This window comes from Phyllostomus discolor, chromosome 3, assembly GCF_004126475.2.
Source record: "Phyllostomus discolor isolate MPI-MPIP mPhyDis1 chromosome 3, mPhyDis1.pri.v3, whole genome shotgun sequence".
NCBI lineage: Eukaryota > Metazoa > Chordata > Mammalia > Chiroptera > Phyllostomidae > Phyllostomus > Phyllostomus discolor.
The window spans coordinates 205,062,997-205,087,039 of NC_040905.2; the positions used below are offsets into that span (position 1 = coordinate 205,062,997).

Below are 24,043 nucleotides of genomic sequence, written 5' to 3' on the forward strand. Positions count from 1 at the left end.
GAGAAAGTTGTAGATATGAAGGACAGAGGAGTGGATTCCAGGGATTAGGGTGGGAGCATGGGGTTAAGGGGTGGGGGGAGGGATGTCAACAGAAAGGGGTGGCACGGGGATCATTGAAGTGATGGAACAATTGTTATCTTTTTCTTCTCTTCGGTTATCTTGATAGTAATGGCAGTTTCATAAATGTACATGTGATAAAAGTGCATAGAACGGCACATATGCATACATGCACATGCAAATGAGTGCATGTGAAGCCAGTGACATCTAAATAAGGTCTGTAGATTGTTATTAGTGTCCATTTCTTGGGTCGGATATTATGTTATAGTTATGTAAGACGCCGCCTTTAGGGAAGTTGTGTGAAGGGTACCCAGGTCCTCACTGTACTGTTGTTGTGATTTCCTGTGAATGAGTAATTATTTCAGAATATAAACTTACCAAATACTTCTGTTGATCACCTCCCCGTCCATTACTCTCCATCCAGTTACGAGGTTGACTTTTGAATAAAGGCCTGAAGAGAGTGAGAGGTCTGGTCACGAAGATATCGAAGTGGCTGGGGGAAGCCTTCTCTCCGTAAAGGACATTCGTGTAAAGGCCCTACATGGGGGCGTGCCCACCGTGGCGGATGCCACGGCCGCTGGTGTGGCTGGAGCACAGGGAGCAGCGTCAAGGCAAGGGCTGGCTTTCACTCTGGGCGATGTGAGACGCATTCGGAGGCCTGGGGCACGGGAGTGAAATGATCACTGAGCACTTCAATGGACTCCCTGCAGCTTCAGTGGTGAGACTAAGCTGCAGGACAGCAGCAGGGAGAGCAGGAGGCTGTGACACCTCAAGTGAGAGAACTGGGACTTGAGCCCAGGTGATGAGGAGTGGGCAAACGTTGAATATATTTGGGAGGATCTGCTGTTAGAATGGGTGTGAGAGCGGTCAAGTGGGTAGGAACTGAAACAGGTCAGACAGAGGTGTAGTTTGGGGAGTGGAGGAACCCCAGAAACTCAGAGTTGGACATGTGAAGTTAGAGACGTCTATTCGAGATCCCAATGGAGATGTTCAGTAGACGGCCCTACTGAAAACTGTCCACAGTGCAGAGAATTACTACGCTCACCTGGCAGAATCTCATCATCTGGTTGCATTGTATTCATTCTGCTTGTATTACGCTTCCTCATCCAAATGTATCTTTTATTTCTTTTGTCCTTCCAAATTTCATGAAGTTAGGGGCTAGTTCACTCCTGTATCCTTATTGTCTAGTACACAGTAGATTCTTAAAAAATATTTGTTGAATGAGTCTCTGAAAACTTACATGGGCCCAAACATCGATGACGGATGTTTTCAACGCACCTGGACTAAGCCCTTTTATGTTCATTCTGGCAGTAGTTTCCTAACTTTTCTGCACATTGGAAGCACCTAGGGAGCTTCAAAAGCACTGACGGCCCCACTCCTAGAGGTTGTGATTTAATCCGTCCAGGTTGTAGTCTGCGCTTTGGGATTTTTAAAATGTCCAGAGGTAGCCCTGGCCGGGTGACTACATTGGTTAGAACACCATCCCATGCACCAGAAGGTTGTGGTTCAATCTCTCTGGTCAGGGCTCATGCCTAGGTTGTGAGTTCAATCCCCAGTAGGGGTGCGTATGGGAGGCAAACGATCAATGTTTCTCTCTCTCATCCGTTTCTGTCTCTCCGTTCCTCTCTTTCTAAAATCAATCAACAGCCCTGACCAGTGTGGCTCAGTTGGTTGAAGCATTATTCCACAACTGAAAGGTTTCGGGTTTGATTCCATCAGGGTGCATGCCTAGGTTTTAGGTTCAATCCTCCATCCCCGGTCCCCTGTCCAGGTGCATACGTGCCCTGTACAATCCCTGGTCTGGGCGGTATGGGAGGCAACCAATGGATGATTCTCTGTCCCTTCCTCTCTCCCTAAAAGCAATGAAAAAAATATCCTCAGGTGAGGCTAAAAAAAATTTTTTTTATAAAATCAATAAACATATCCTCAAGTGAGGATTTAAAAGATCCCAAGGTGACTGTAATGTTCAGGTTGGACCACTGCACTACAGTTTTCAATTATTAAAAAATCGTAGTCTTTGCATGATAATTACTCCAGTATTAACTATGAAAGAAATAAAACCCTTCTGGAATTTCATTATTGTCATTAAGATGCCTCTCCTTTGCCTGGATCAACTATCCGTGGTTCTTCCCCTTCTGGATCTCAGCGGTCAGTCCAGGGTGCCATATTTCACAAATATGCAAGATTACATGCTCCACAAACAGCAGTCTGTTCTCAGCAGTGAGCGCTGGGACTCTATACCAAACTTAATCCACTCTAAGGTGTAGATGTCTAATATACTCTCCCCACAACAGATCCCATCAATTACTCTCTCCTGCTTTTCAAATCCATCCCTTTTCCTCCACCTTCGCTTTGGCCATGCTCTACACTTCTTCCCTACGTTGACCTCGCCTCCCTGCTGATCTGTCTCCAGCTTCGACTCACATCACTGCCGAGGTGATCTTTCCAAAACCCTAAGTTGTTCAAATCACCCAACTTCCAAGGCTCGCTAGCAGTGTCTTTAGTACGATATTCAATGTCCTTTATAGAGGCTCTACCTACCTCATCTAGCTGTATGACCCCGGGAAAATTCCCTAAGACTATGCCTCAGTTCCCTCATCTGTAAAATGGTGGCAATAATGGTCCTAGATTGTAATATACTGACAGCACTTATTACTGTGTCTGGAACACATGAAGTGCTCCTTAAACGTTCCTTCTACAGTAACACTCACGGCTAAAACAGGTTCCAACCACCAGCAGCACCCCTTGTGGAAGGTGGAGCAATTCCACTATTTTTCTTGTTTTGGGGTTCTTTGGCAAGTTAACATGTCAAATTTAAAAGGAGGATCACAATAGCTATAGTGAAGGGCTGTTTTCTCCCCACTTATCTCTGCTTGGTGAAATTATTCAGCCTACAAAGTCTAGCGCAGGGTCACTTTTCAAAGTACCTCCTGTGGCTCACCAACACCACTACCCACCTCATAATTTCCCTTTTGGAGTTTTCACACACTGGGACACAGTTCATTGAGCTGGTTATTCAGATTGGTCTTTCCCATTTCACACTGTAGGCTTCTAGATGTTTCTTTCTCTCTCTCCAAAGAGCTCATGTTTCCTTGACTTTTAACCTTAAAGACCAGCACAGACAGGGGTTTTAAAATACATCAGTTGATAAAATGAGTAAAACTTTACTCAAGGCACAGTGAACATGGTGTCTAGATTCACTCAGGCCATTTTCTGTTCACCTGCTGAGAGCCCATAGAACTGACTTCACACTTGCATAACATTACTTTGTATTAGTTGTTTGTGTATTTGCCCTATTTTTCCCACTAAGAGAAATACTGTGAGTTCAATACCTTGACTTGCTAGCATTATCTTTGTCCTCATTTCCCACTGAATGAATGAAGTGACCGATTGAATTAAGGAATATTTCTACCTCTCTGGTCTATTAATTTCTGTAAGATCCTTCCCAATGATGTATACATGGATAAATCTCCACTTAATATCTGGTAGCTTAGTTGAGCCAAAAAAATAGACCAAGGAAATCAAGATAACTACAATGCACCATAAACTTAATATTGACACTAAACAAACAACTTTTAAGGTGGACAAATAATTTTATTTTGTGCATGCAAATACATGTCAAGTACTGCAAACTTTTTCCATCAATTTTCTCTCAAACACTGAAAATCATGATGCTCTATTCTGTGAACAGCCAAAGCTAATATCTCTTCACTTCAGTCCTACAGCAAAAACACACAGAATTCACTCTTTGCTATTCACTATCATCACAACCCTCATTGTTCCATCTCTGCCCTCCCCCCATATACAGGCCTTATAAGTCCTAGCCTTCCCCCAGTTAATCCTATTCCTATAGCACAAAGGGAAACATTACAATTTGGAAATTCAAATTGAAATAAATGGAATAGAATTTATTCCCATATATATTCCCCATTTCATTGTACAGAATTATTTTAAATTATAGTTTTAAATAGAAGCTGAGTATATGCCTTAAAAATGAGCATTAAATCCATCTTAGAGATGGTGCCTGCTTTTTACATGATGGGTGTACACCATCTTTAATTTCATTTACATTTCAATCGAACAATAGATTTGCAAAGAAAATGTCTAATACAGACGTAAAAATATTCACACTAGAGCTTCACAATCGGTTGTACAATTGACAAACAGGCCTCTTTTCCCAAACTTTCCAGCTAAGCAAATTTATAAAATGTAATCAATGCAACAAGAAAAACATTTCTCTTTCACTTCCAGGGAAAAGAATATGCAATAAACAGTATAAATGCAGACAGCAGTTGCTGCAAGCTAACCACGATACTCCCAAGTGGCTGTACAGTGGATATGTGCAGTACGAATAAAAGCCACATGTGTTGTATCACAACTACAGTATAATTGTTTGCCCAGCTAAGAGAATGCATGCACTTCCATGCCTTGGGTTATAAAGTGAGGCCTAATTCTTGACAGATCGATGGAATATATGCAAATGACCTTGGCTTTTGGCAGTACTAAGTGTAGCCAGTGTCTGTGTTCCACTGGTTTGAGGATATTTTTAAATTTTTATTAAAAAAAAAAACACACCAATTTCAGACTTGGGGGAATAACTGCTCTTGGAGTAAAAATAAGACTCCACTCAAATGTGGAGTATTCTGATCAGTGACCTTGACCCCTTGTATTCCCTTGCCAGCAAAGGGATACAAGGAAACTGCTAAAGAAGTAACTAGCAAATTTATTCAATTTATCCAGAAAATGGGATACTCCTTGAGCATATTAATTTTTCTGCTTGCAGAAGGGGTTCTCATGTAGGAATTGTTACAGTAAGTGATCCCATCAACACTCTTCATTCACTAAAACACAAGAAAAGTTCTTCCAGTTAATGAATACGTAGTTGCAATGTAACTCTTCCCTTTAATGTTTAGTTACCACTACTGGTGACAGTTTGCTCAGAAAATGATTGGAAGAAACTAGGGAAGAAATATTCAGACTCAAAGTTGAAATCACATGCTGAATTTGATGGTCACAAATTCCACCCGTTAACAGGACAACCATGGCTTTAATGTCCAAAATGCAAAAGCAAGCTAGATGGTTTTTAAAACAATGTTTTCAAGTGTTTAAATGATCCCATTTTAAATTCCTATGAACTGCTGTGCATCCTATAATTTTCTCAAGGCTGCATATAAAATTGGAATGTGCTTTATATAACAGGGTGGGGCAAAAGTAGAATTTACACTTGTTCATCAATTCTATGATCAATGGTGAGCCTACTTTTGCCCACCCTGTACTTAGCAATAACTTGAAATTTGAGTGAAAGTGACTAGATCCACACAAATGGAAATTTTCAGTCCTAGTATAGGAGGTTTCTTTTATCATTCCCTTGTGAGAGTAAATAGCTACTAGGAAAAAAATCAGTGCCACTGGTCCAGTGAAGTACCTTCTCTGGAAAAATTACAATGCACAACTTTCACGCCTCACACTGGTTTATCAGATGGTATTGAAAGTGTAAGTCATGGCAGCAAAGGGGTACCAGCTAGATGCTTTGTTCAGGTACCAACTAGATGAAATACATAGGTAACTTTCTCAGAATTTACAAAATGAAATGAGACCACAAAAGAGACCTACTGATGCTATATTCATGGTATCTAAATGAGGCACATGGACTTCAGAATAAGACTTAGAAATTGAAAAACAGAAACATAAAAAGTGGAAAAAAAACCCAACAACAAAACAAAAAAACAACAAAAAAAACACCATTTCCCATTTTCCAGACCTCAGACTACCCTTTTCTAATTAGAACATAGGCAACATAATGCAATTTAGTACCAACATCACCAATTCCCTTTCCTACTGCTTTATACCCTTTGATTTCAAACATATGTACATCACACATTGGTAAAAGGGTCAAAGGACAGGGACTGACCCCAATTTTAAAGTCACATTTTATGTCTGAGTTGTATTTCTTCCTCTGTGACATCAGTAGTTACCATCTTGAGGAAAGATCAGATGCACTGAACTTTCTTCTAAAGTGGCAGAGAACCAATGTCTTCACTTCACACTAAACCCACCACAAGAAAACAGAAGATGGCTACTACATAAAGAAAGCAATACAGATTGATGCAACACAGAAAAATTCCTATGTTGTTAGAATGAGAATAAGGTTTTAAGAACAGGGAGTTACTGTTTTATGGGATCACCTGCTGCAAGACAAGCATTATTTTAATATAAATGTTCCAAGACATACCAATAAGGTTGGCAGGTATATACATACACTGATGCAAATGTAATTTCACTGGACAAGTAGGCAAACACCTAAGCAGTTTATCCCAACCCCCTCCAGCAGAGCACAACCACGTTTCAAAATCTCAATTTTAAAATTAAAAAGATATGGTTAAATACACAAGATCAATTTATGTAGTATATATTCACCCTCAGAACGTGCTGAAGATGTTTTGCGTAGTTCTGTTGCACAGAGGGTTCTTTCCCTGAGGGCACATAAGGAGCTCTCAAACTGTTAATAGGTCTCTATTTTGTAACAAAATAGCAATTTTTAAATCTTAAAAAAAAATACATTACCTTCAACATGGAAGATCTCACTATTTAAATATCCATGAAATAGACATTATGGTTTGCATATCCTTTTTGGAAATACAAACAGCAAATAAAGTACATTGGAAGCATTTCAAATGTAATAAGCACGTATTTATAGAAAGGTTCTGATATAAATTATATAACAATCATGTTCCTGTAATATCCTAGGCTAATTTATAATGTCAGAATAAGTTAACGCAACATGGTTTAAAACTCTTGTTCCTATTCATTTCAGGTTACAGAGTGAAATAAATAAACGTCTTTGTAGGGACAGGGAGCACTGGCCATGGCAAAAAGGTACAGTACTAACCGAAGGAAACTAAGTCAAGGCTACTGTGCTGTTATGTTACAAACATCTTCATACACTTGAGTATTAAATAAACGTGTAAGATCTTCCATACTGACACCAGAATATCAAAACTACCCCTTTGTTTCTCAGGTATATTTACAACTTATCAGTCACCTTATGAGCATGTTCATTAAGACAGGTATCAAACACCAGTATTGACTCATTCTAATCAAGAAATTTCAGGGAAATGTTAACCCTCCCGCCCCTGGAAATGTGCACAAAACTTTTTATCAAAATCTTATCTGATACAATGCTGTGGTTTTGTAAAACAACTAAATAGCTCAGACGACCAATAACATGATCCTGTTTAAGCATTTTGCTAGCAGGAAAAGCCCTTACATACAGTACACCTGGTGAAAGATCAGCTTGGCTTAAAATGTTCCAGTACAATTTTCAGAGTAAACAACTTCACAGAAGTTAATTAAAAAAATAATAATAAAAGTCAAACTAATCTTAAAGAAACAGGAAAAACAAAACAGAGTATAGGTAAGATTAGAAAGGAATGCCCAGCTTTTGTTTTCAAATGTTGACTGAAATTTTAGGTTTCACTAAACTACCTCCAACAGATCTGGGGCATGCCTGGTTGCACATACTGCGTACTTTCAGATGCCAAGTCAAAACACTTTTCAGTCACATTTTAGCAGGGCAGAAATTATTCATGTTTTTAAGTATGAATAAAGGTTAGCCAATGTTCTATTATTACATGGTTCATAGTCTTATCAACCTAACAGTCAGTAAAAAGGGAAAATTAAACCCCAACATGAAGTAACAATAAACAATATTTAACCAAGATAATGTAATGAACACCCAAAGTAATTAGTTTAAATTAAAAACCCAGCAACACCATCTTGTTAGTCAGTGCAAACACTACATACAGGGTTTTCTCAAGAAAGCTGAAAGCACCTGATTCTTTGCCAAGTCATCAGATTCAATAATGCACAGGCTTAAATCTGCATTTTAAAAAACTGCCATTACATTAGTGCATAATTTATCAAAATTGTAAAAACGATTCTGCATAACTTAGGAGAATTTAATATCTAGTACATCAGCTGAAAGACTTAGGCACTTGGTTATATATTTAATTATTTCAACAAGTAGCCTGTATGTAAATATTAACAAAGCAGAAACTATTCTTGAAAAATGGAAAACTAAAAAAATTTTAAATGCTACAGATAAAAGCACTGCACCACACTCCTACACATAATGCAGTAAAGAAAGCTAGTTTATAACCCTGCAAAATTCTATGGTAAGAACATCTAACTCCACTCTTCAAATTAAAAAAAAAATCATGCAAAGTCCCATGAAAAAGATAAATAAAGCAGCTGGAATGAGATGGAAATTTCTCTTAGTGAAACATAAAATAGAAATAAATAAGTTAATTAAGTCTACTTTCACTAGATGTATCATTGTAGGATCCTGCTAGTTAAATAACTGAGTTGTTAATTTTCTACAGAAGCCATTTAAAATAGGAAATGGCTCAGTTACTGCACCAGATTGCTACAAACTCATAAAAAGCTGCTTGAAGCTTAAGTTAAATGTCCAAATTCCAATCACTTCTGGAAAGTGAACGTGTTACCCTAGTAAATTTTCTTTTTTTTTTTTCATAATGCTAATGCAAGAGGGCTTGAAGTATCAAAGAGTCCACAGGAACTGGATGCCCCCAGTAATATCTTTTTTTTAAAAAAAATATACATTATATAATATATATATTATATATATAAAAAGCTAGTGTAAATGCTTCCATGGTATGGTCACAAATTTGAAAGATGAACCTCCTTTCAGCTGTTAACCATCTTCCCATTTGCAACAACAGGTTTTAAAAAGTCATTTTTATCTTCAGACATAACGTGAGTTTTCAGAATGAGGCTGCCAACACTGACAGATGTGGTGATGGGGAGGCAACTTGCATTGCTAATGGACACTGGGAGTGGCTGGCTAAAGCAAGAAGTTACCGGCAGAATTGTTTTTTGCTCCTCCCTGAGAAAAAATGACATTGAAAACAAATTAGCTTCAGGTGAAAACTTAAAACATAGGTAAAAAGCTATACCAAACTTTAAGAGCCTCTAGCAAAGGCATATCTTTTTAACACTAAAAATTACCAGAGATCACTAAGAAAGTTATATTTTCCAAAAATTAAAATAAAAAATTAAAACATTGATTAATTTCAGACTAACAAGTTCAAGATTAGCCCATATTTTGGCAGTAATATACAAAATGACAATATTAGAGCCACAAAAATCTTAACAAGGTTTTTAGAAAGGGAAACCCTACATGTAGGTTTTAATCCTCCATCTCGTAGTCTGCAAGTCTGGCCACCAGACTGACGAGTATAACCTGATGCTGGAGCACAAAGACTAATTTTTACCTCAAGAAAAAGCAAGTTTCGGGCTACTAAAATGGACCACTTTGTTAGTTCCAATTTAGCTCTACTCTCCTAAAAATCCAGACTGACCCAATCATTGCCTACAATATAAGGTCCTCCCCTCACAGGATAAAAAGAGCCAACAATGAAGTTAACACTGCATCTATTTTGTTCTAAGCATTCATGGTTACGGATTTCTGTCTAACACTCACAGAATCACATGGTCTTCACCTAAACTCTGTCTCTTCTGCTCCAGTGGCTCCTTTTGGTGCTGCTGTACTGGATGCCCATTTTCCACTGCTGTTCCATTCAGCAACTGATCATTCTGAGAACTGATACCAAGCTGTATGTCCAGGATCTCCTAAGAAAATTAAATGTTAATCTTTCAGTGTGAAAGTACTTTACTTTAGTTGCCAATAGAATAAAGCTTCCTAAATATCTAACTGTGCTACTTACTTCAATTTGTTCACTCTGTCCATCTGGTTCGTCAGTATCAAGTGCCGAAAGCTCTAACTCAATATCCCTATCAGGCTTAGTATCTGTTGCATCTTCTGTATAATCACTCTGTAATTTAAAAAAACACTGATTTTTATACCTGTGGAGACCGGGGCTTCCCTTTTAAATTAAAGTCGGAATCCCAGTGATTGATCTAAAGTATTTAAGAAATTTGGGACCACGATTTTAGTGCTATTGTTAAGTTTCAAAAGCAAGCATCTATCAGAAAAAGGTACACTAAGATGCACTAAGGGCATAAATCTACATGCAGCAGCAGCAAACAACAAATACATTAAGCATCCAGCTGACAGGTTCTGCTTCTTTACCTCTCCATTTCTCAATTCAATCTCCTTGCTCAGAAGGTTTAAGGTAAGGTGGCGGCCTTCATCCAGGGAACTCCACTTCTGCTGCATGGCCAGAGCATTGGCCTCCCGCTGAAGGAGCAACGAGTTACTCTTGGCCTACGAGGAAAAAAAAGGAAAGTTGGCTTCTAACCACCATCCTATTTTTTTTTTAAGTCAAAGATGAGTGTCACAGAACCTACCTGCTGAAGTTCAATGCTTAAAAGGTCTCCAGTACTGGAATGCTTTCTATGACAAGATAAATCAGTAACAATGAATCTGTCCCTTTAAAGAGAAACATGTTTATTGTAATAAAAGTGAAATAAGCGAAGCAACTAAAGCAGTAATGACTATATACTATATATGCTTCATGTAACAGATGAACCCTGAAAGTTTCAGTCGTCATTCCAAATGTAAAACTTCAGAAGTTTGTTACATAGCTAAAACTAGCAAAGCACACTTCATAAACAATTGGGTACAGAATCTGTACACTAAGGATACATAAAAGTGCAAGAAGAGACAATCCTAAAGAAGTATGAGTAACCTTACCGTTCAATATAGTGTGCTGATGATGTGGACTCATTACCGTAAGAACTCCACCTTGAATCAACAGCACTGACATAAGGGACATAATCTATAGAAATGTAGAAAGAAACAGTGATCAGAAAAGTAAAAAATTGGGATATAGACATAAACAGATACTTTTCAAAAAAGATCTGTATTTTTTCCACCTTGTCATGTTCTCCTGGCTAAACCATTTAATTCGGAGTTCACGGCGTTGTTAAATGGAGGGAAATGTTCTGTACCTCACAAAATGGGGACTAAACACAGTGCTAGAACATACCAGATGAGGCATTAGTTAGTGGATTACCTGATACGCTGATGGGCTTAGTCGCACTTCCTTGGGAAGCAGTGGCCTGGACAGGATCCGTGGTATGGTAACCTGTACGGGAAGATCTGGAAATTGCACCCCATTTTGAGATGATAGGTCCATCACTAAAAGGAATTATTGGGTCTTCTTCTTTTGTCCTTCTCTGAGTTTCAAATAAATGTACTCTTCTCTTAACATCCCCACTGTCTAGGTCCTGCATAAACCAAAGAAAATCAGTAAAAGGACTGTTGGCAATTACTTCAGCTAGTACTATAAGCATGTGCTTTCAAATGACATGGAATTAAGTTTTCTGGTAAATTTAACACTAGCTGTAGATCTTAATGATAATCTAACATCTATTTTAAACCACCAAACTGAGCTCAAATAATTTAAACATTAAATTTGATTTAGTTCAGACTTACCTAAATATAACTCTGCTGCTTACAGATGAGTTATATAGCAAGAATGAAGATGAAAGTATTCAATCATTCTAAAATCTGAGTCAACATGCAAAATATCCTCCCAGGCCCCTGAATCATACCATTAACACAGCATTTGAATTAGCAATCACATCTCTGGGCTCTGAATCGATGACATTTATACAGGAGCCTATGGTGCCACAAGACCAGGGAGAATAATGGGAAAGATGATCTTCTTCAAATTTTGTCCCACTCATACTCTCAGACAGCTGATTTAGAAAAAGAAAAAGGCACAGCCAATTAGTAAGAAACTTAAATTTACAAACTTGTAACTAATATTAAGTAACTAGTACAGAACCAGTGAATTAAACCTTCAGAACTAATATAAAAAACAAATAGTACTTTTACTATTTATATTTATATTATTTATTAATAGAAATAGATAGAATGCCTTCTCTTTTTACTTTGATATTTAAGTGCTCATAAGGAACCCCAGACAGATACCATTAAAACCAATCAACAAATAATTTATAGCATGCCTATTAATTGATATGAGGTGCTTCATAAAATGAATTTAAAAGAAAAGGGAAACAGGTAGACATCGACACACAGGTTACAGTCCATGTCCTAAAGTAGTTTATAATTTTGAGAAAAGAATAATGTATGTGCATAAGGAAACATAACTGATAAACAAGACAGCATTAAATAAAGAACAAAAAGAATTCAAAGACGGCCCTGAAACTAGAAGGAAAACTGGAAACATTTGAAAGAGGCTCCAAGAATGACTGTAAAACAAGAATAATAAAGTTGTAAGAATCATTAGATCCAGTTTATTAATTACATAGCTAAGAACACTCCAGGCCAAAAAGGTTTAATTGCTTATCCCAAGTCATATTACTAACTAATAGCAGATCTGAGTCTCAGGGAAATTCTTACTTCCTAAAGCATAGCATAAAACACAAACACGGTTTTCTATCAAGCAAGTGGCCAACCTATCCCTCTGCTGTCAAGATGTTTACCTGGTCTGAAGAAATTTAAGTCTGATGAGACAAATTTGGATCTAGTTTAAAAATTCAATGGTTTACTGAAATATTCATGCATGGAAATGTTTGATATCTACAGTTACTTCAAAATAACCCAGTAGGAAGAAGGGGCACAAATGAAATAAGGTTTACTGAGTTGATACTTGTGGAAGCCATGTGAAGGGACATAGAGGTTTATTATATTATTCTCTCTATTTTTGTTTAAAAGTTTTCACAATGAAGAGATTTAAAATTTTTTATATTAGAACCTCTAGGGATAGAGAATAAACCAGAGGAATTAAAAACAAAATTAACGGTGCACTCCAATTATAACAGTACTGAGAACACCAGGGCACTGCAATGGTCCTGGCACAGAGACTGGTTCTGCAAGGACCAGAACGACGATCCGCAGTGCCGCAACAGCGGGAACACTACAGCAGGCCACCCACACCTTTGTCCAGTAGGGAAGAAACACCTCAGACCAAGATTCAAACTTCAGCTATTTACAGGCCGAACTTGTTACTTGGGCAAACTAATTTCTTTGAGCAGGATCCTAACATACAAACTATGGGGAACACCTACCCCCTAAAGTTTTTGTGAGAATTAAATAACATTACATAAATGCTTATTACAGTGCCTAAGTACTGACTGGCACAAGCAGGGGCTCAATAAATGGCAGATATAAATCTTATTAATAAAAATAAAAAAATAACGAAAACTATACTGCTGAAAAGATTTTGAATTTCTGGTAAAAAAAAGGACTGTGAGCCCTGGCTGGCATAGCTCAGTGGACTGAGCTTAGGCTGCGAACCAAAGTGTCGCAGGTTCGATTCCCAGTCAGGGTACATACCTGGGTTGCAGGCCATGACCCCCAGCAACCGCACACTGATGTTTCTGTCTCTCTCCCTCCCTTCCCTCTCTAAAAATAATAAATAAAATCTTAAAAATAAGAAAAAAAAAAAACTGAAAAAAAAAAAAACCCAAAACAAAACAAAAAAAAACACCCCACTGTGACTTCATGGTCTTCAGAGATCCATAACATCTAGCCCTAGTCCTTACATACTCAATTTGACTGAACTAAATTCAGCTGCACACCAAGCCACTGCAAAATACCCACTATAGCTAGCCCCGGTGTGGCTCAGTGCTCTAAAGTCTGCTGTTTGACCTGCCCCTGCAACATTGAGTGACCAAAACCTTTCTTACATCAGTGCGGAAGTCGACACTGAACAGAGGAGAAGGCGGTGTAGAAGACTGTGTTGCCACAGGAAGGGTCGAAGAGACAAGAGGTGCCTTCTGAGTGTGGTACTGCGCCCACTGTTCTGGCTTTCTTCTCATTTGTTCCTCACAACTGGTCTTCAAATGACCACAGGGTTCCTAAGGGGCGATAAAAGAAACAATCTTAATCATGTAGGGAGCAGTTCTGGGGAAATAATGTAAACAATTTATTATACTTTGGAGACTAAAAATAAATTACAATAGGGAAGTCATCCGAGCCTATTCTCCATACACTTAAATGAAGGGGTCAAGTTACGTTAAAAGTAAAATATGAGCACTCACTTTTAGGGTTTTGGGAAGTTATTTGGTGTGAATGCTGGGATACTGAAAACAGAGCCCGTTGCTGTATTTTGATGATTGCTTTTTACCTTCCCATCAATTTTCTATCCAAACATTTATTGAGCATTAATAATGTATCAGGTCCAGTTCTAAGAGCTCTGTTTTTTCTGATTTAACCCTCACAACAGCCTCATGAGGTAAGTATTACTATTATTTCCATCAAACAGACAAAAAAACTGACAGAAGTAAAGTAACTTCCATAAATCACCCAGTTAATAAGTAGAGGAGCCAGGATATACCGAGCCTGTCCAGAAAAAGTCCAGCCACTGTTAACATAATGAGAACTAATTGCACAACATCGATATAACCTGGCAGCCAAGGAGAGTGGACCGGAATATGCATATGTGAACAATGAGGACTTCACTGTACTAGTCAGTGGGGGTGGCAGACGCCATTGAGTGAGCATGTGCACTGTGTGGCCATCACATTCAAAATGACTGAGCAAGTACAGCGACAAATCTGCATCAAAGTTTGTGTTAAGCTTGAACATTCCTCCATGGAAACTATTTGGATGATTCAGAAGGCTGCAGCTATGGGCAACTGGTGGTTGGCAGATTCATCATGACAGTGAGCCCATGCACACATCACATCTTGTGCAGAGTTTTTTGGCAAAACATCAAATCACCCTGGTAACTCAGCTCCCCTACAGCCCAGATTTGGTGCCCTGTGACTTCTGGCTTTTCCCAAAACTAAAATCACCTTTGAAAGAGAAGAGATTTCAGACCATTGATGAGATTCAGGAAAATACAATGTGGAAGCTGATGGAGATTGGGAGAACTGTGTGAGGTCCCAAGGAGCCTATTTTGAAGGGAACTGAGGCACCATCATTGTCCTATGTACAATATTTCTTGTATCTTCTTCAATAAATGTCTCTATTTTTCATATTACATGGCTGGATACCTTCTGGACAGACCTTGTATACCTGGGTGGTCTGATGTCAGACCCGGGGTTCTTAACCATCACATTACAGCACTGATATTTCCATCATCACTTACCCTTGGTAGAGGCACAGTTGTCCTTGGTTCACTTGGCTGCTGACAAGCCACTGAATAATACCCATCTAAAGAGTTATATCTTTCTCGTAAAGATGTCTGATAGACAGACGAGTGCATCACATCCATTGGAGGTAAAGAATTGCTTCTAATAATGTCATCTCGTTGGTACATAGGTGGACGCCAGATGCGCCTGCTGTCGTACACAGGAGCATACATTCCAGAAGGTACTGGAGGAACTGGTCCATATGGCTGCGGAGGAGGAGGTTGATAAGGAGTATTCATTCGATCTCGAGGGGAAAATGTACTGTAATGATCGGCATATGGCATAGAAGCAGGTGGGAGGGCAGACTCTGGAACATTATTGGGCCTCACAAAGCGAGGAACACAGGGAGCCACACCAGCTGGTACTGTTGGAGGTGGTGGGTAGTATCCTTGAAAATTAAAAAGAGGAATATTTAATATAATCTTAGTAAAATCAAACATCTTATAATGGTTTAAGTCTAAAGTAGTTTTTAATGTGGGAATATAAAATGAGTTTTGACATTACTTAAGTTTCCCCTGCCTTTGAAAGAACGTACATATAGTTTCTATAGTTACTATCTCCTTTTAAGAGACAACTATGTGAAAATCATTAACATTCATTACTTTGTTAAATTGCTCTCTAAAAAACACATGACAGAGCTATTAACAGATGGATGGTAAAGTTCCTTCGAGGTCATCTATTGCCACAGGTTTTGAATTAAGTAATTACAATTACAGCACTGATTCCTGACCTTGTTGGAAGCCTAGGTTAAAGCCTCTTTCAAAATTTATGTAAGTTGTGCACTGTCTTTCCAAAATTACACCTAAGTATATAAACCATTTTGCATATCATTTCAGAGAATTTACAGAACTCTTTGAAACTCATCCATGGACCCTATATTTGATTCATAAGAATGAGAACTTTAAAGCTATTTGTGTGTAGAATTACACACTCTTAGGGCAATTTCTGTATGTTACAGTTTTTATCCTTAGAATTATCTAATATTACTTACCTGTCTGTGGGTACTGTGGGACTTCAAAGGATATCTGAGTCCTTGGATCTGGAAAATACTGAATGTTTTCAGAATGCTGAGGATATACTGGTACTCTAGTTATAAATGGGCTGGATTTTGGAGGCACAGAATTCAGTTCTGTTCCAATATTAGAAGGCCCAGCTGAGGTAGCCGCTACATTACTTACAGGAGTCTTGGGTGGAGAACCAATTTTACTGGAAATAAAATTTAAGAAAAAGCAAATGATAAATCACTGTCTATGACTCCTAAGTCTTCTTCAGCAGGAATTTTCATAAAATTACATAGTAAAACAAACTAACAGAAAGATACTTTAGGTATTTCCATAGTGACACATAAGGCGATGAATTTCACTGCACCTTACACTGCTAATTCACAGCATCACAGCAAGAGATCTCTGATGAGAGCAAAAAGAAACCCAAACAAATCCCATGCACTAAAGTGACCCATCAGTCCTTTCTACTTGTTCTTTGAACAAAAATTTTCCCTATTGGAAATTTTTAAAAAATCCTTTTTCAATAAATTCTCAACAGAAACAGTGTAGTCTACCAGTATTATTCTTCGGGACAAAGAGGACAGACATGTTAAGGAAGGGTTGTTCTAGTAAGAGTTAGGTTAGCTGAAATATAAGCACCTCGAGAAAGCCTTTTTGTCCCTTTCGTTAACTGCTACATCGCAGAACCTAAAACAGTTCCTAGCACAGAGAAGGCACTAAGGAAATACTTGTTGGACAAATGAAACAGTTCCTGCCACAGAGTAAGTATCTGTTGGATAAAGAAAATGCCAATTAAATGGTTAATTCATTAAACTAATGAAAAATACACAAATTTTTAATCTTTTTTTTAAATATAAAGGATTTGCCTTGTTGAGTCACCAAGCAATCAGCCCCAAAGAATCTCATCATGGTTTTTAAGAAGTCAAATTTTTGGCACTGGCCAGGAAGCTCAGTTGGTTACAAGCATAATCCTGATATACCAAGGTTGCAGGTTCGATTGCATATACAAGAATCAACCAAATGAATGTATAAATAAATGGAACAAGGAATCAGTGTTTCTCTCTCCCTCTCCCTCAGATTAATAAAAGTTTAAAGAAAAAGGTCAAACTTTCCCCAAAAGTTAAAAGAGTTCCTCTCCACCAAACCAGTATTATAAGAAATGTTAAAGAAACTTCTTTAAGAAGAAAAAATAAGATAAAAAATATGAGTAATAAATTGGCAATAACTTTACTATCTATCACCAATTACTTTAAATGTAAATGGATTAAATCCTCCAACCAAAAGACATAGGGTGGCTGGATGTATAAGTGAACAAGACCCTTACACATGCTGCCCTCAAGAGACTCACTGCAGATGGAAAAACACAGACTGAAAGTAAAGGGATGGAGAAAGACATTTCATTAAATGAAAGCAAACAAACAAACAAAAGCTAGGTAGGGTAGCAATACTTATACAAGACAAAATATAGACTTTAAAACAAAGTCTACAAAAGACAAAGAAGGACCCAGCAATTCCACTCTGGGTACTTATCCAAAGGGACCCAAAAACTAATTGGAAAAGACACCCACATACACCCATACATTTGTTGCAGCATTGTTTATAATAGCCAAAATATGGAAGCAGCCTAAGTGTACATCAATAGATGAATGAATAAAGTGGTACACATATCCCTGATTGTTGTGGCTCAATGGACTGAGTGCTGGCCTGTGGACCAAAAGATCACTGGTTCAGTTCCCAGTCAGGACACATGCCTGGGTTGCAGGCCAGGTCCCCAGCTGGGGGCATATGAAAGACAAGCAATGGATGTTTCTCTCTCTCTTTTTCCTTCCTTTCTCCTCTCTCTAAAAATAAATAAATAAATAAATAAATAAATAAATAAATAAATATTTTTTAAAAAGAAGTGGTATGTATGTACAATGGAATATTAGTCATGAAAAATAACGAAACCTTGCTATTGACAACAACACGAGTAGACCCAGAGGGTATCATGCTAAATGAAATAAGTCAGATATCACTTATGTGTAGAATCTAAAAATATAAGTACATAAATGAACAAACAAAATGGAAACAAACTCAAGGGATACAGAGAACATTTTGATGGTTGCCAGATGGAAGGAGGAGTTGGGGGAATGGGTGAAAAGGGGAAAGGGTGTAAGAAGTGCAAGTTGGTGGTTACAGAATAGTCAGTGGCAGCCAATGAGATCATAGTATTGAACGGTGTCCAGTGGATAGATTTACCCAGTGATCACTTTTAAGTTACATAAATGTCTAATCACTATGTTGTACACCTGAAGCTAATATAGTATTGCATGTCAACTGTAACTGAAAATTTCTTTTAAATGATAAAAAAAAGAAGCCAAACTTTAGCAGAGCTTAGACATGTTTTGACTCAATGAAATGATCTTGTTACTGACGAGGAACTCAATATGTGTATCTCAACTAGATTAGAGGGTTTTTTTCTAACTAGAGAAGCCCTTTTAAAGCTGGAGTATAAACAACAAGAACAATGGGCTGCCTTTACGTCTACTACAGCAGACTGGTCTAGCAGATGTTTACCTCTATGTGTAACTGTGTATTAAAATGTAGAAGATAAAGAACTGTGGTGTAATACTCCTATGTAGAAACGTATTGGCTTGGAGTTTAAAGATATCATCTTATTTCGGTACTTGTTGGCTTCAGAACTCCTCAAACCCTGTACTTGTCACATTTAGACGAGAAAAAATTGTTCTAGCACTTGGTGCTTGCTTGGGACTCGTTGCACTTGCCACTGCACAAGAGAAAATGCTTCATCGTTTGGTACTCGTTGGTTTCAGCACTTGTCGTAAGTTCCAGAACAAATTAACTAGTACCAAGGTGCCACTGTATTTTAGAGCTGTACTTAGTTTTTGAAGTTCAATAAAGGCAACAAAGGAAATCATTAGGACTTCCTTGTAACAATACTTATTGAGCAATTATTAAGCACATTCTAGGCACTATGCTAAGTGTTTTACATAGACAAGTACTTTGAGATGACAAACCCTTAGAGGTTATCAGGAAAAAGGCAATAATATCCATGACAAGGTTCATAGTCTCATGAAATCATGCAAACTATCCCAAAAAGTCAAACTTAAGGAAAAAGTCAACTTGCAGTCTGACAGCTAGATCACTACAGCCATAGGTGACCTTGCAGGCTTTCCTTTGCAGAAGCCTCTCTTATACCTACATGCTTTTGCCTGTGTCCTTCCTCTACTGATGAAGTCCCTCCTTCCTAACAGTACATATTTTTGGAACTAGCACATCTCCTTAACCTCTGAGAATCCTTTCACAGTAACTCCCTATAGAACTATTCTTTTTTTAATGTTCCAAGAACACCTGGAACACAACAATTGCAGTGCCATTCAGAATACATGTATCTGTTTACATCTGTCCCCCGAACTACACTAGAAGACCTTTAGAGGCAGGGAGTACGTCTAGTTCATTTTCATTACTACACCAGTTGGCCTGATGTTTGGCACATAGTGGAAGATCCATAATTCTTGATTAAAGGAATTATTTATTTATTTACAATAATTTATTTGAAAAAGTTTTTTCCCTGGTCCATCATTTTAAAAATGAGATATAATGTACCCTTTTAAGGTATACATTTAAAGTGATTACACTTTTTAAGTGATTTTTGGTATATTCACAAGGTGCAACCATCACCACTACCTAATTGTGAAACATTTTCATCACTACCAAGAAAAACCTGTTCTCATTAGCAGTCACTCTCTGCCCTGCTTCCCCCAAGCCCTAGCCCTAGAAACAACGAATCTACTTTCTGTCTCTATGGATTTGCCTGTTCTGGACATTCACATAAATGGAATTATACATTATGTGGCCTTTTGTATCTAGCTTTGGTATTTCTCCATTTATGTAAACACTGTCTCCAGAACTGTATCATCGTAAGTTTCTAAAAGACAGAGACGTCTTATACATCTCATGTACCTTCAGGAGTGCCAAGAACAGGGTTCAGAATGAGTGTGCAAGTAACATTTGCTAACTAGACAATGTTTTCTGATACATCACTTCTAAAATCTACCCCAGGGAAGACTGTAAGGATCTTTTAATAAACAAATTCCCCTATCACAAGCTAACTGATGAAATAAAAAATACAAATGCTCACCTACCCATCATTTATTATATGAAATCACCAGCAGTATACTGTGTGTCTTTTTTCCTAGAAGGCATATAATAGATACACACTATTTATGGGTGACAAAATCTGAACATGCATCAACTCGGAGTTTAAGATAAAAGAATACCAAAGCATGACATTTGAGAGGTAAAAGTAACTTTTCAGATCATCTGAAAGTTTTAACTTTTTCTTAAAGCACCACAACCCCTTTGCCAAATTCAATCTTCTACTGAAATCCAACAATCATGGAGGCAATAATAGCTGATATTTAGTGAGTGCTATGTGGCAGGTGCTACTCAAAGCACATTGCAGTGTTAAGTCACTTAATCCTCATAATAATAATAGGCACTATCATTATACTATAATTTTATGGATGAGTAAACTAAAGAAAACAGATTAAATACATAATGTTGATTATTTTCAATCAATGTCTCAATTTGATTGCTATCAAATTCAGCTGGTATACCCAACCATGGAGCATCATCCAGCAAGAAATCTCTAGCATGAAACTCTGCAAACCACTTTTAAACTGTTCAATCAGTCACAGCACCTATTCCATTCACTGCACAAATCTTTATAGTGTCTCAGTTGTGTTTTTACTTTTCCTGAAATAAAGCATAATATGCTGAAAATGTTGTGTATTTTCTTCCATTTTCCATATTAAAATGGCTACACAAAAATGCACCAATTTTGTTAAGTTTATTTTTAATGCACGCCGATATGACAGCTGTCACAATACTACCTATCAAAATTGTTTTGAATGAAGTGAAAGACAACTAAGCGCCACTATAGTCATCTTATGGAAAAAAACAAATGAACTTTTTGGCCAACCCAGTAAAACTGTTCTGATTAAGGCAGGTGCTGCTGTGCTGGCTGGTGTGGCTGAGTAGACTAAGCGCTGGCCTGAGAACCAAAGGGTGCCAATTTGATTCTCAGTCAGGGCACATGCCTGGGTTGCAGGCCTAAGGCAACTAAAGTTTCTATCTCATATCAGAGTTTCCCTCCCTCTTTTTCTCTCTCCCTTGCCTTTTCTCTAAAAACAAACAAACAAAGAAACAAACAAATAAGCAAACAGCAGGGGCTGGAGGCTGAAGCTTATCACCTTCTTAGATTTCTACTTTGTTTCTTTCGGGCACCTCTATGGACTCAATCCTAAAGTTCAAGGAGAGAAGGTGTGAAAAATGCCAATTCTAGCCCAACCCCTTCAGTTTACAGTTGAGGGAAATAAAACCAAGCTTAAGTAATTTCCTACAGTCACAAAGCTATTCAAATTAAGAGCCAGGACTAGAACTCAAAATTTTTTATATTTAGTGCTTTTTCTACATGAAACATTCTGCATAAAAATTCTATTAACTCCTTTTCCTCAGCAAAAATAAAATACTGGGACCTTTCTAAAAAGTCTAAGTAACTCATACTGAGCATTTGTACCCAATACTTACTTTTCAGTTACAGATTCTGAAGGAGGCCCAGTAGCATTCTGACCATTAGTGCCAACCTTCCCCACTTTCTTCACAGTCTCCAGAGCTCTTAATGCACTGTCAGTATTACGTGGGATTAGCTGGGCAACACTGTTTTCTGCATTGGAAATTCCATTTGTACTTGGAACAATTTTCCCCGTTGTTTCAGTACTTCCTATGACAGAAATGACATTTCCGGCTGTGGTTGTGACAGTGTTGTTTACACCAACTTTATTTAGAAGAGGAAATGTTCTTACAGTTGCATTGATCTTTTTGTTCCTTAATCGATACCTGTTTTAAAAACAATCAATACATTGGTGAATATTTCACTGAGTCTTACCTAAAAAAAAAGGCTATGGGAAAAGATTTAAAAAGAAGGAAACAGCTTTGATAAAGTTTGTCTAGCTAAATATCATACACAGTCTACATCAAGCTCTGCTATAATAGATACCACACGAAAGTACATATATCATTTACCTATGTGTATGCACACACATGTATATGTGAGCATGCACATGCATGTAGGCACATAATTAATATAGCAGGCAAAGTATACATGTATTCAAAGAAGCCTTTGAGAGATTGGAAAGAGATCCTTTTCAATATTTTGTCTAACTGGAATATAAAGTACACTCTGTAAAGATAAATTAGCCATACAAAATTTAGTTGGAACTGTAGCATGAAGAGAAAGGCATGCAAGAGGAGAGAAAATTCTCTGTTGTTACCAAATTGTTCAAGTATTATATAATTAAAAAAAACCCAAAACTAAAATTCACTTTTACATAAATAGATTAGTTTATGAGATGATATCAGAAAGATAGGTACAGACTAGAGAAGCAGGGTCTTAAAGGCCACAATCTAGACTTTGTATCTTTATCCACAGGGTAATGACAATACATTTAAGTTTTTCATTGTCTGCAATTTGCCTTGCAGCAGTCTTCCCTATTTGGGGAAATAACGGGATTGGGAGTGGGCAACAGCAGTGTAAGAAGGCCAGTTAGGCAGCAACTGTGGATCAAGATAAGGGGATGACAGTCTGGACTATAAGAATGAAAAGATGAAGGAAGAGTTGAAAAATATATGGGAAGCTGAACTGATAGAACTTAGTGACTAAGACAAGTAGGTGAAAGAAAGTTGACAAAGTTAATTCCTATAATACAACATATTAACTGGCTGGACCAGGTATACTGGGGTGAGCAGGATGGAAGGTGTAAGAGGAGGATGTACAAGAGTAGAAAAGGAGCTCAAATTGAGTTTGAAGTGTCTAAAAACAAAAGGGAGGTGCCCATTAAGAGCTGATACACAAACCAGTTATTCAGTAGAATGGTTGGGATCAATTTTTTGGTGAAATCTCAGTGATTCCCCCAAACCTCAGTGATGAAGGTTTTGGTTAAAAACAACAAAAACTTAGACAATACATAATATAGCTTATATCCATTTACTTTTATGTTTGGGATAAATGGACACAGAAAAAGGAATTACCCAAGGAGAAGAGAAAAAGAAAAGAAGATGACCCAAAGTCAGCCCTTGTTGGTGTGGCTCAGTTGTTGGAGCATCATCCCGTAAACTGAAAGGTCACAGGTTAGATTCCCAGTCAGGGCACATGCCTGGGTTGCAGGTTCGGTCCCAGTGGGTGTGTGCGTGTGAGAGGCAACAAAGAGATATTTCCCTCTCCCTCCCTTCCCCACTCTCTAAAATCAATAAGCATGTCCTCTGGTAAGGATTTAAAAAAACAATGTTGAAATCATCTATAATTCCCCTCACACTGTTTAAAAACTTTTTTAAAAGACTAAAAGGCACAAAAATAAAATGTAACTGCTTTACCATTTTACCTGGGCCTCAGTTGTTAGTCCTCAACTGAATCTGAGCAAATTAAGATCGCACACGGGTACTTTCATTCTACAAAGGTGCTTAGCAGAAACACGTATTTTGGCTACACAATGATCTAAAATATAAACCCTGAGTAAAATAAGTCATTATGTTAGTCTTGCTCCCAGAAGCAACAAGGTACTTAATTGCATCTTGGAAACTCATCACAAACTTTAAGATTGTATCTAACTTTCATAATGACCAAAAATTAAACCCATATCAAAGAGAATTCTCATAACTTACTTTTCAAGCTCTTCCTGAGAATGGGCAAAAGTACAATTTGTTCCTCGTGGACACCCTCCTTGCTGTCTTAGATCTCGGCACATACTAGTTTTGTATTTGCTGTTTGGCTGGGGCTACAAAAAGAAAATTGGTGTGTGGAAAAGTGGAGATTTCAGGTGTTATTAACTCAT

At 37.7% G+C, this 24,043-nt stretch overlaps 1 protein-coding gene across 3 annotated transcripts in view; it reads right to left on the reverse strand.

Annotated features, from left to right (window-relative positions):
* Positions 1–3,630: 3,630 nt before the first annotated feature.
* RC3H2 (ring finger and CCCH-type domains 2) overlaps positions 3,631–24,043 on the reverse strand; it is a 47,887-nt gene continuing 27,474 nt past the window's right edge. The window contains exons 9-21 of one of the 3 annotated variants that reach the window (XM_028509515.1): positions 23,874–23,986; positions 21,744–22,052; positions 16,139–16,353; positions 15,105–15,535; positions 13,699–13,869; positions 11,596–11,742; positions 11,055–11,268; positions 10,733–10,817; positions 10,387–10,468; positions 10,169–10,303; positions 9,804–9,911; positions 9,560–9,708; positions 3,631–8,962 (exon numbers count right to left, since the gene is read on the reverse strand). In XM_028509515.1, coding sequence (XP_028365316.1) covers positions 8,764–8,962; positions 9,560–9,708; positions 9,804–9,911; positions 10,169–10,303; positions 10,387–10,468; positions 10,733–10,817; positions 11,055–11,268; positions 11,596–11,742; positions 13,699–13,869; positions 15,105–15,535; positions 16,139–16,353; positions 21,744–22,052; positions 23,874–23,986 — 2,358 coding nt within the window. In that variant the 3' untranslated portion in view covers positions 3,631–8,763. The remainder of the gene's footprint in view (positions 8,963–9,559; positions 9,709–9,803; positions 9,912–10,168; positions 10,304–10,386; positions 10,469–10,732; positions 10,818–11,054; positions 11,269–11,595; positions 11,743–13,698; positions 13,870–15,104; positions 15,536–16,138; positions 16,354–21,743; positions 22,053–23,873; positions 23,987–24,043) is intronic. The other 2 variants (XM_028509524.2, XM_028509543.2) reach the window with 2 other exon arrangements.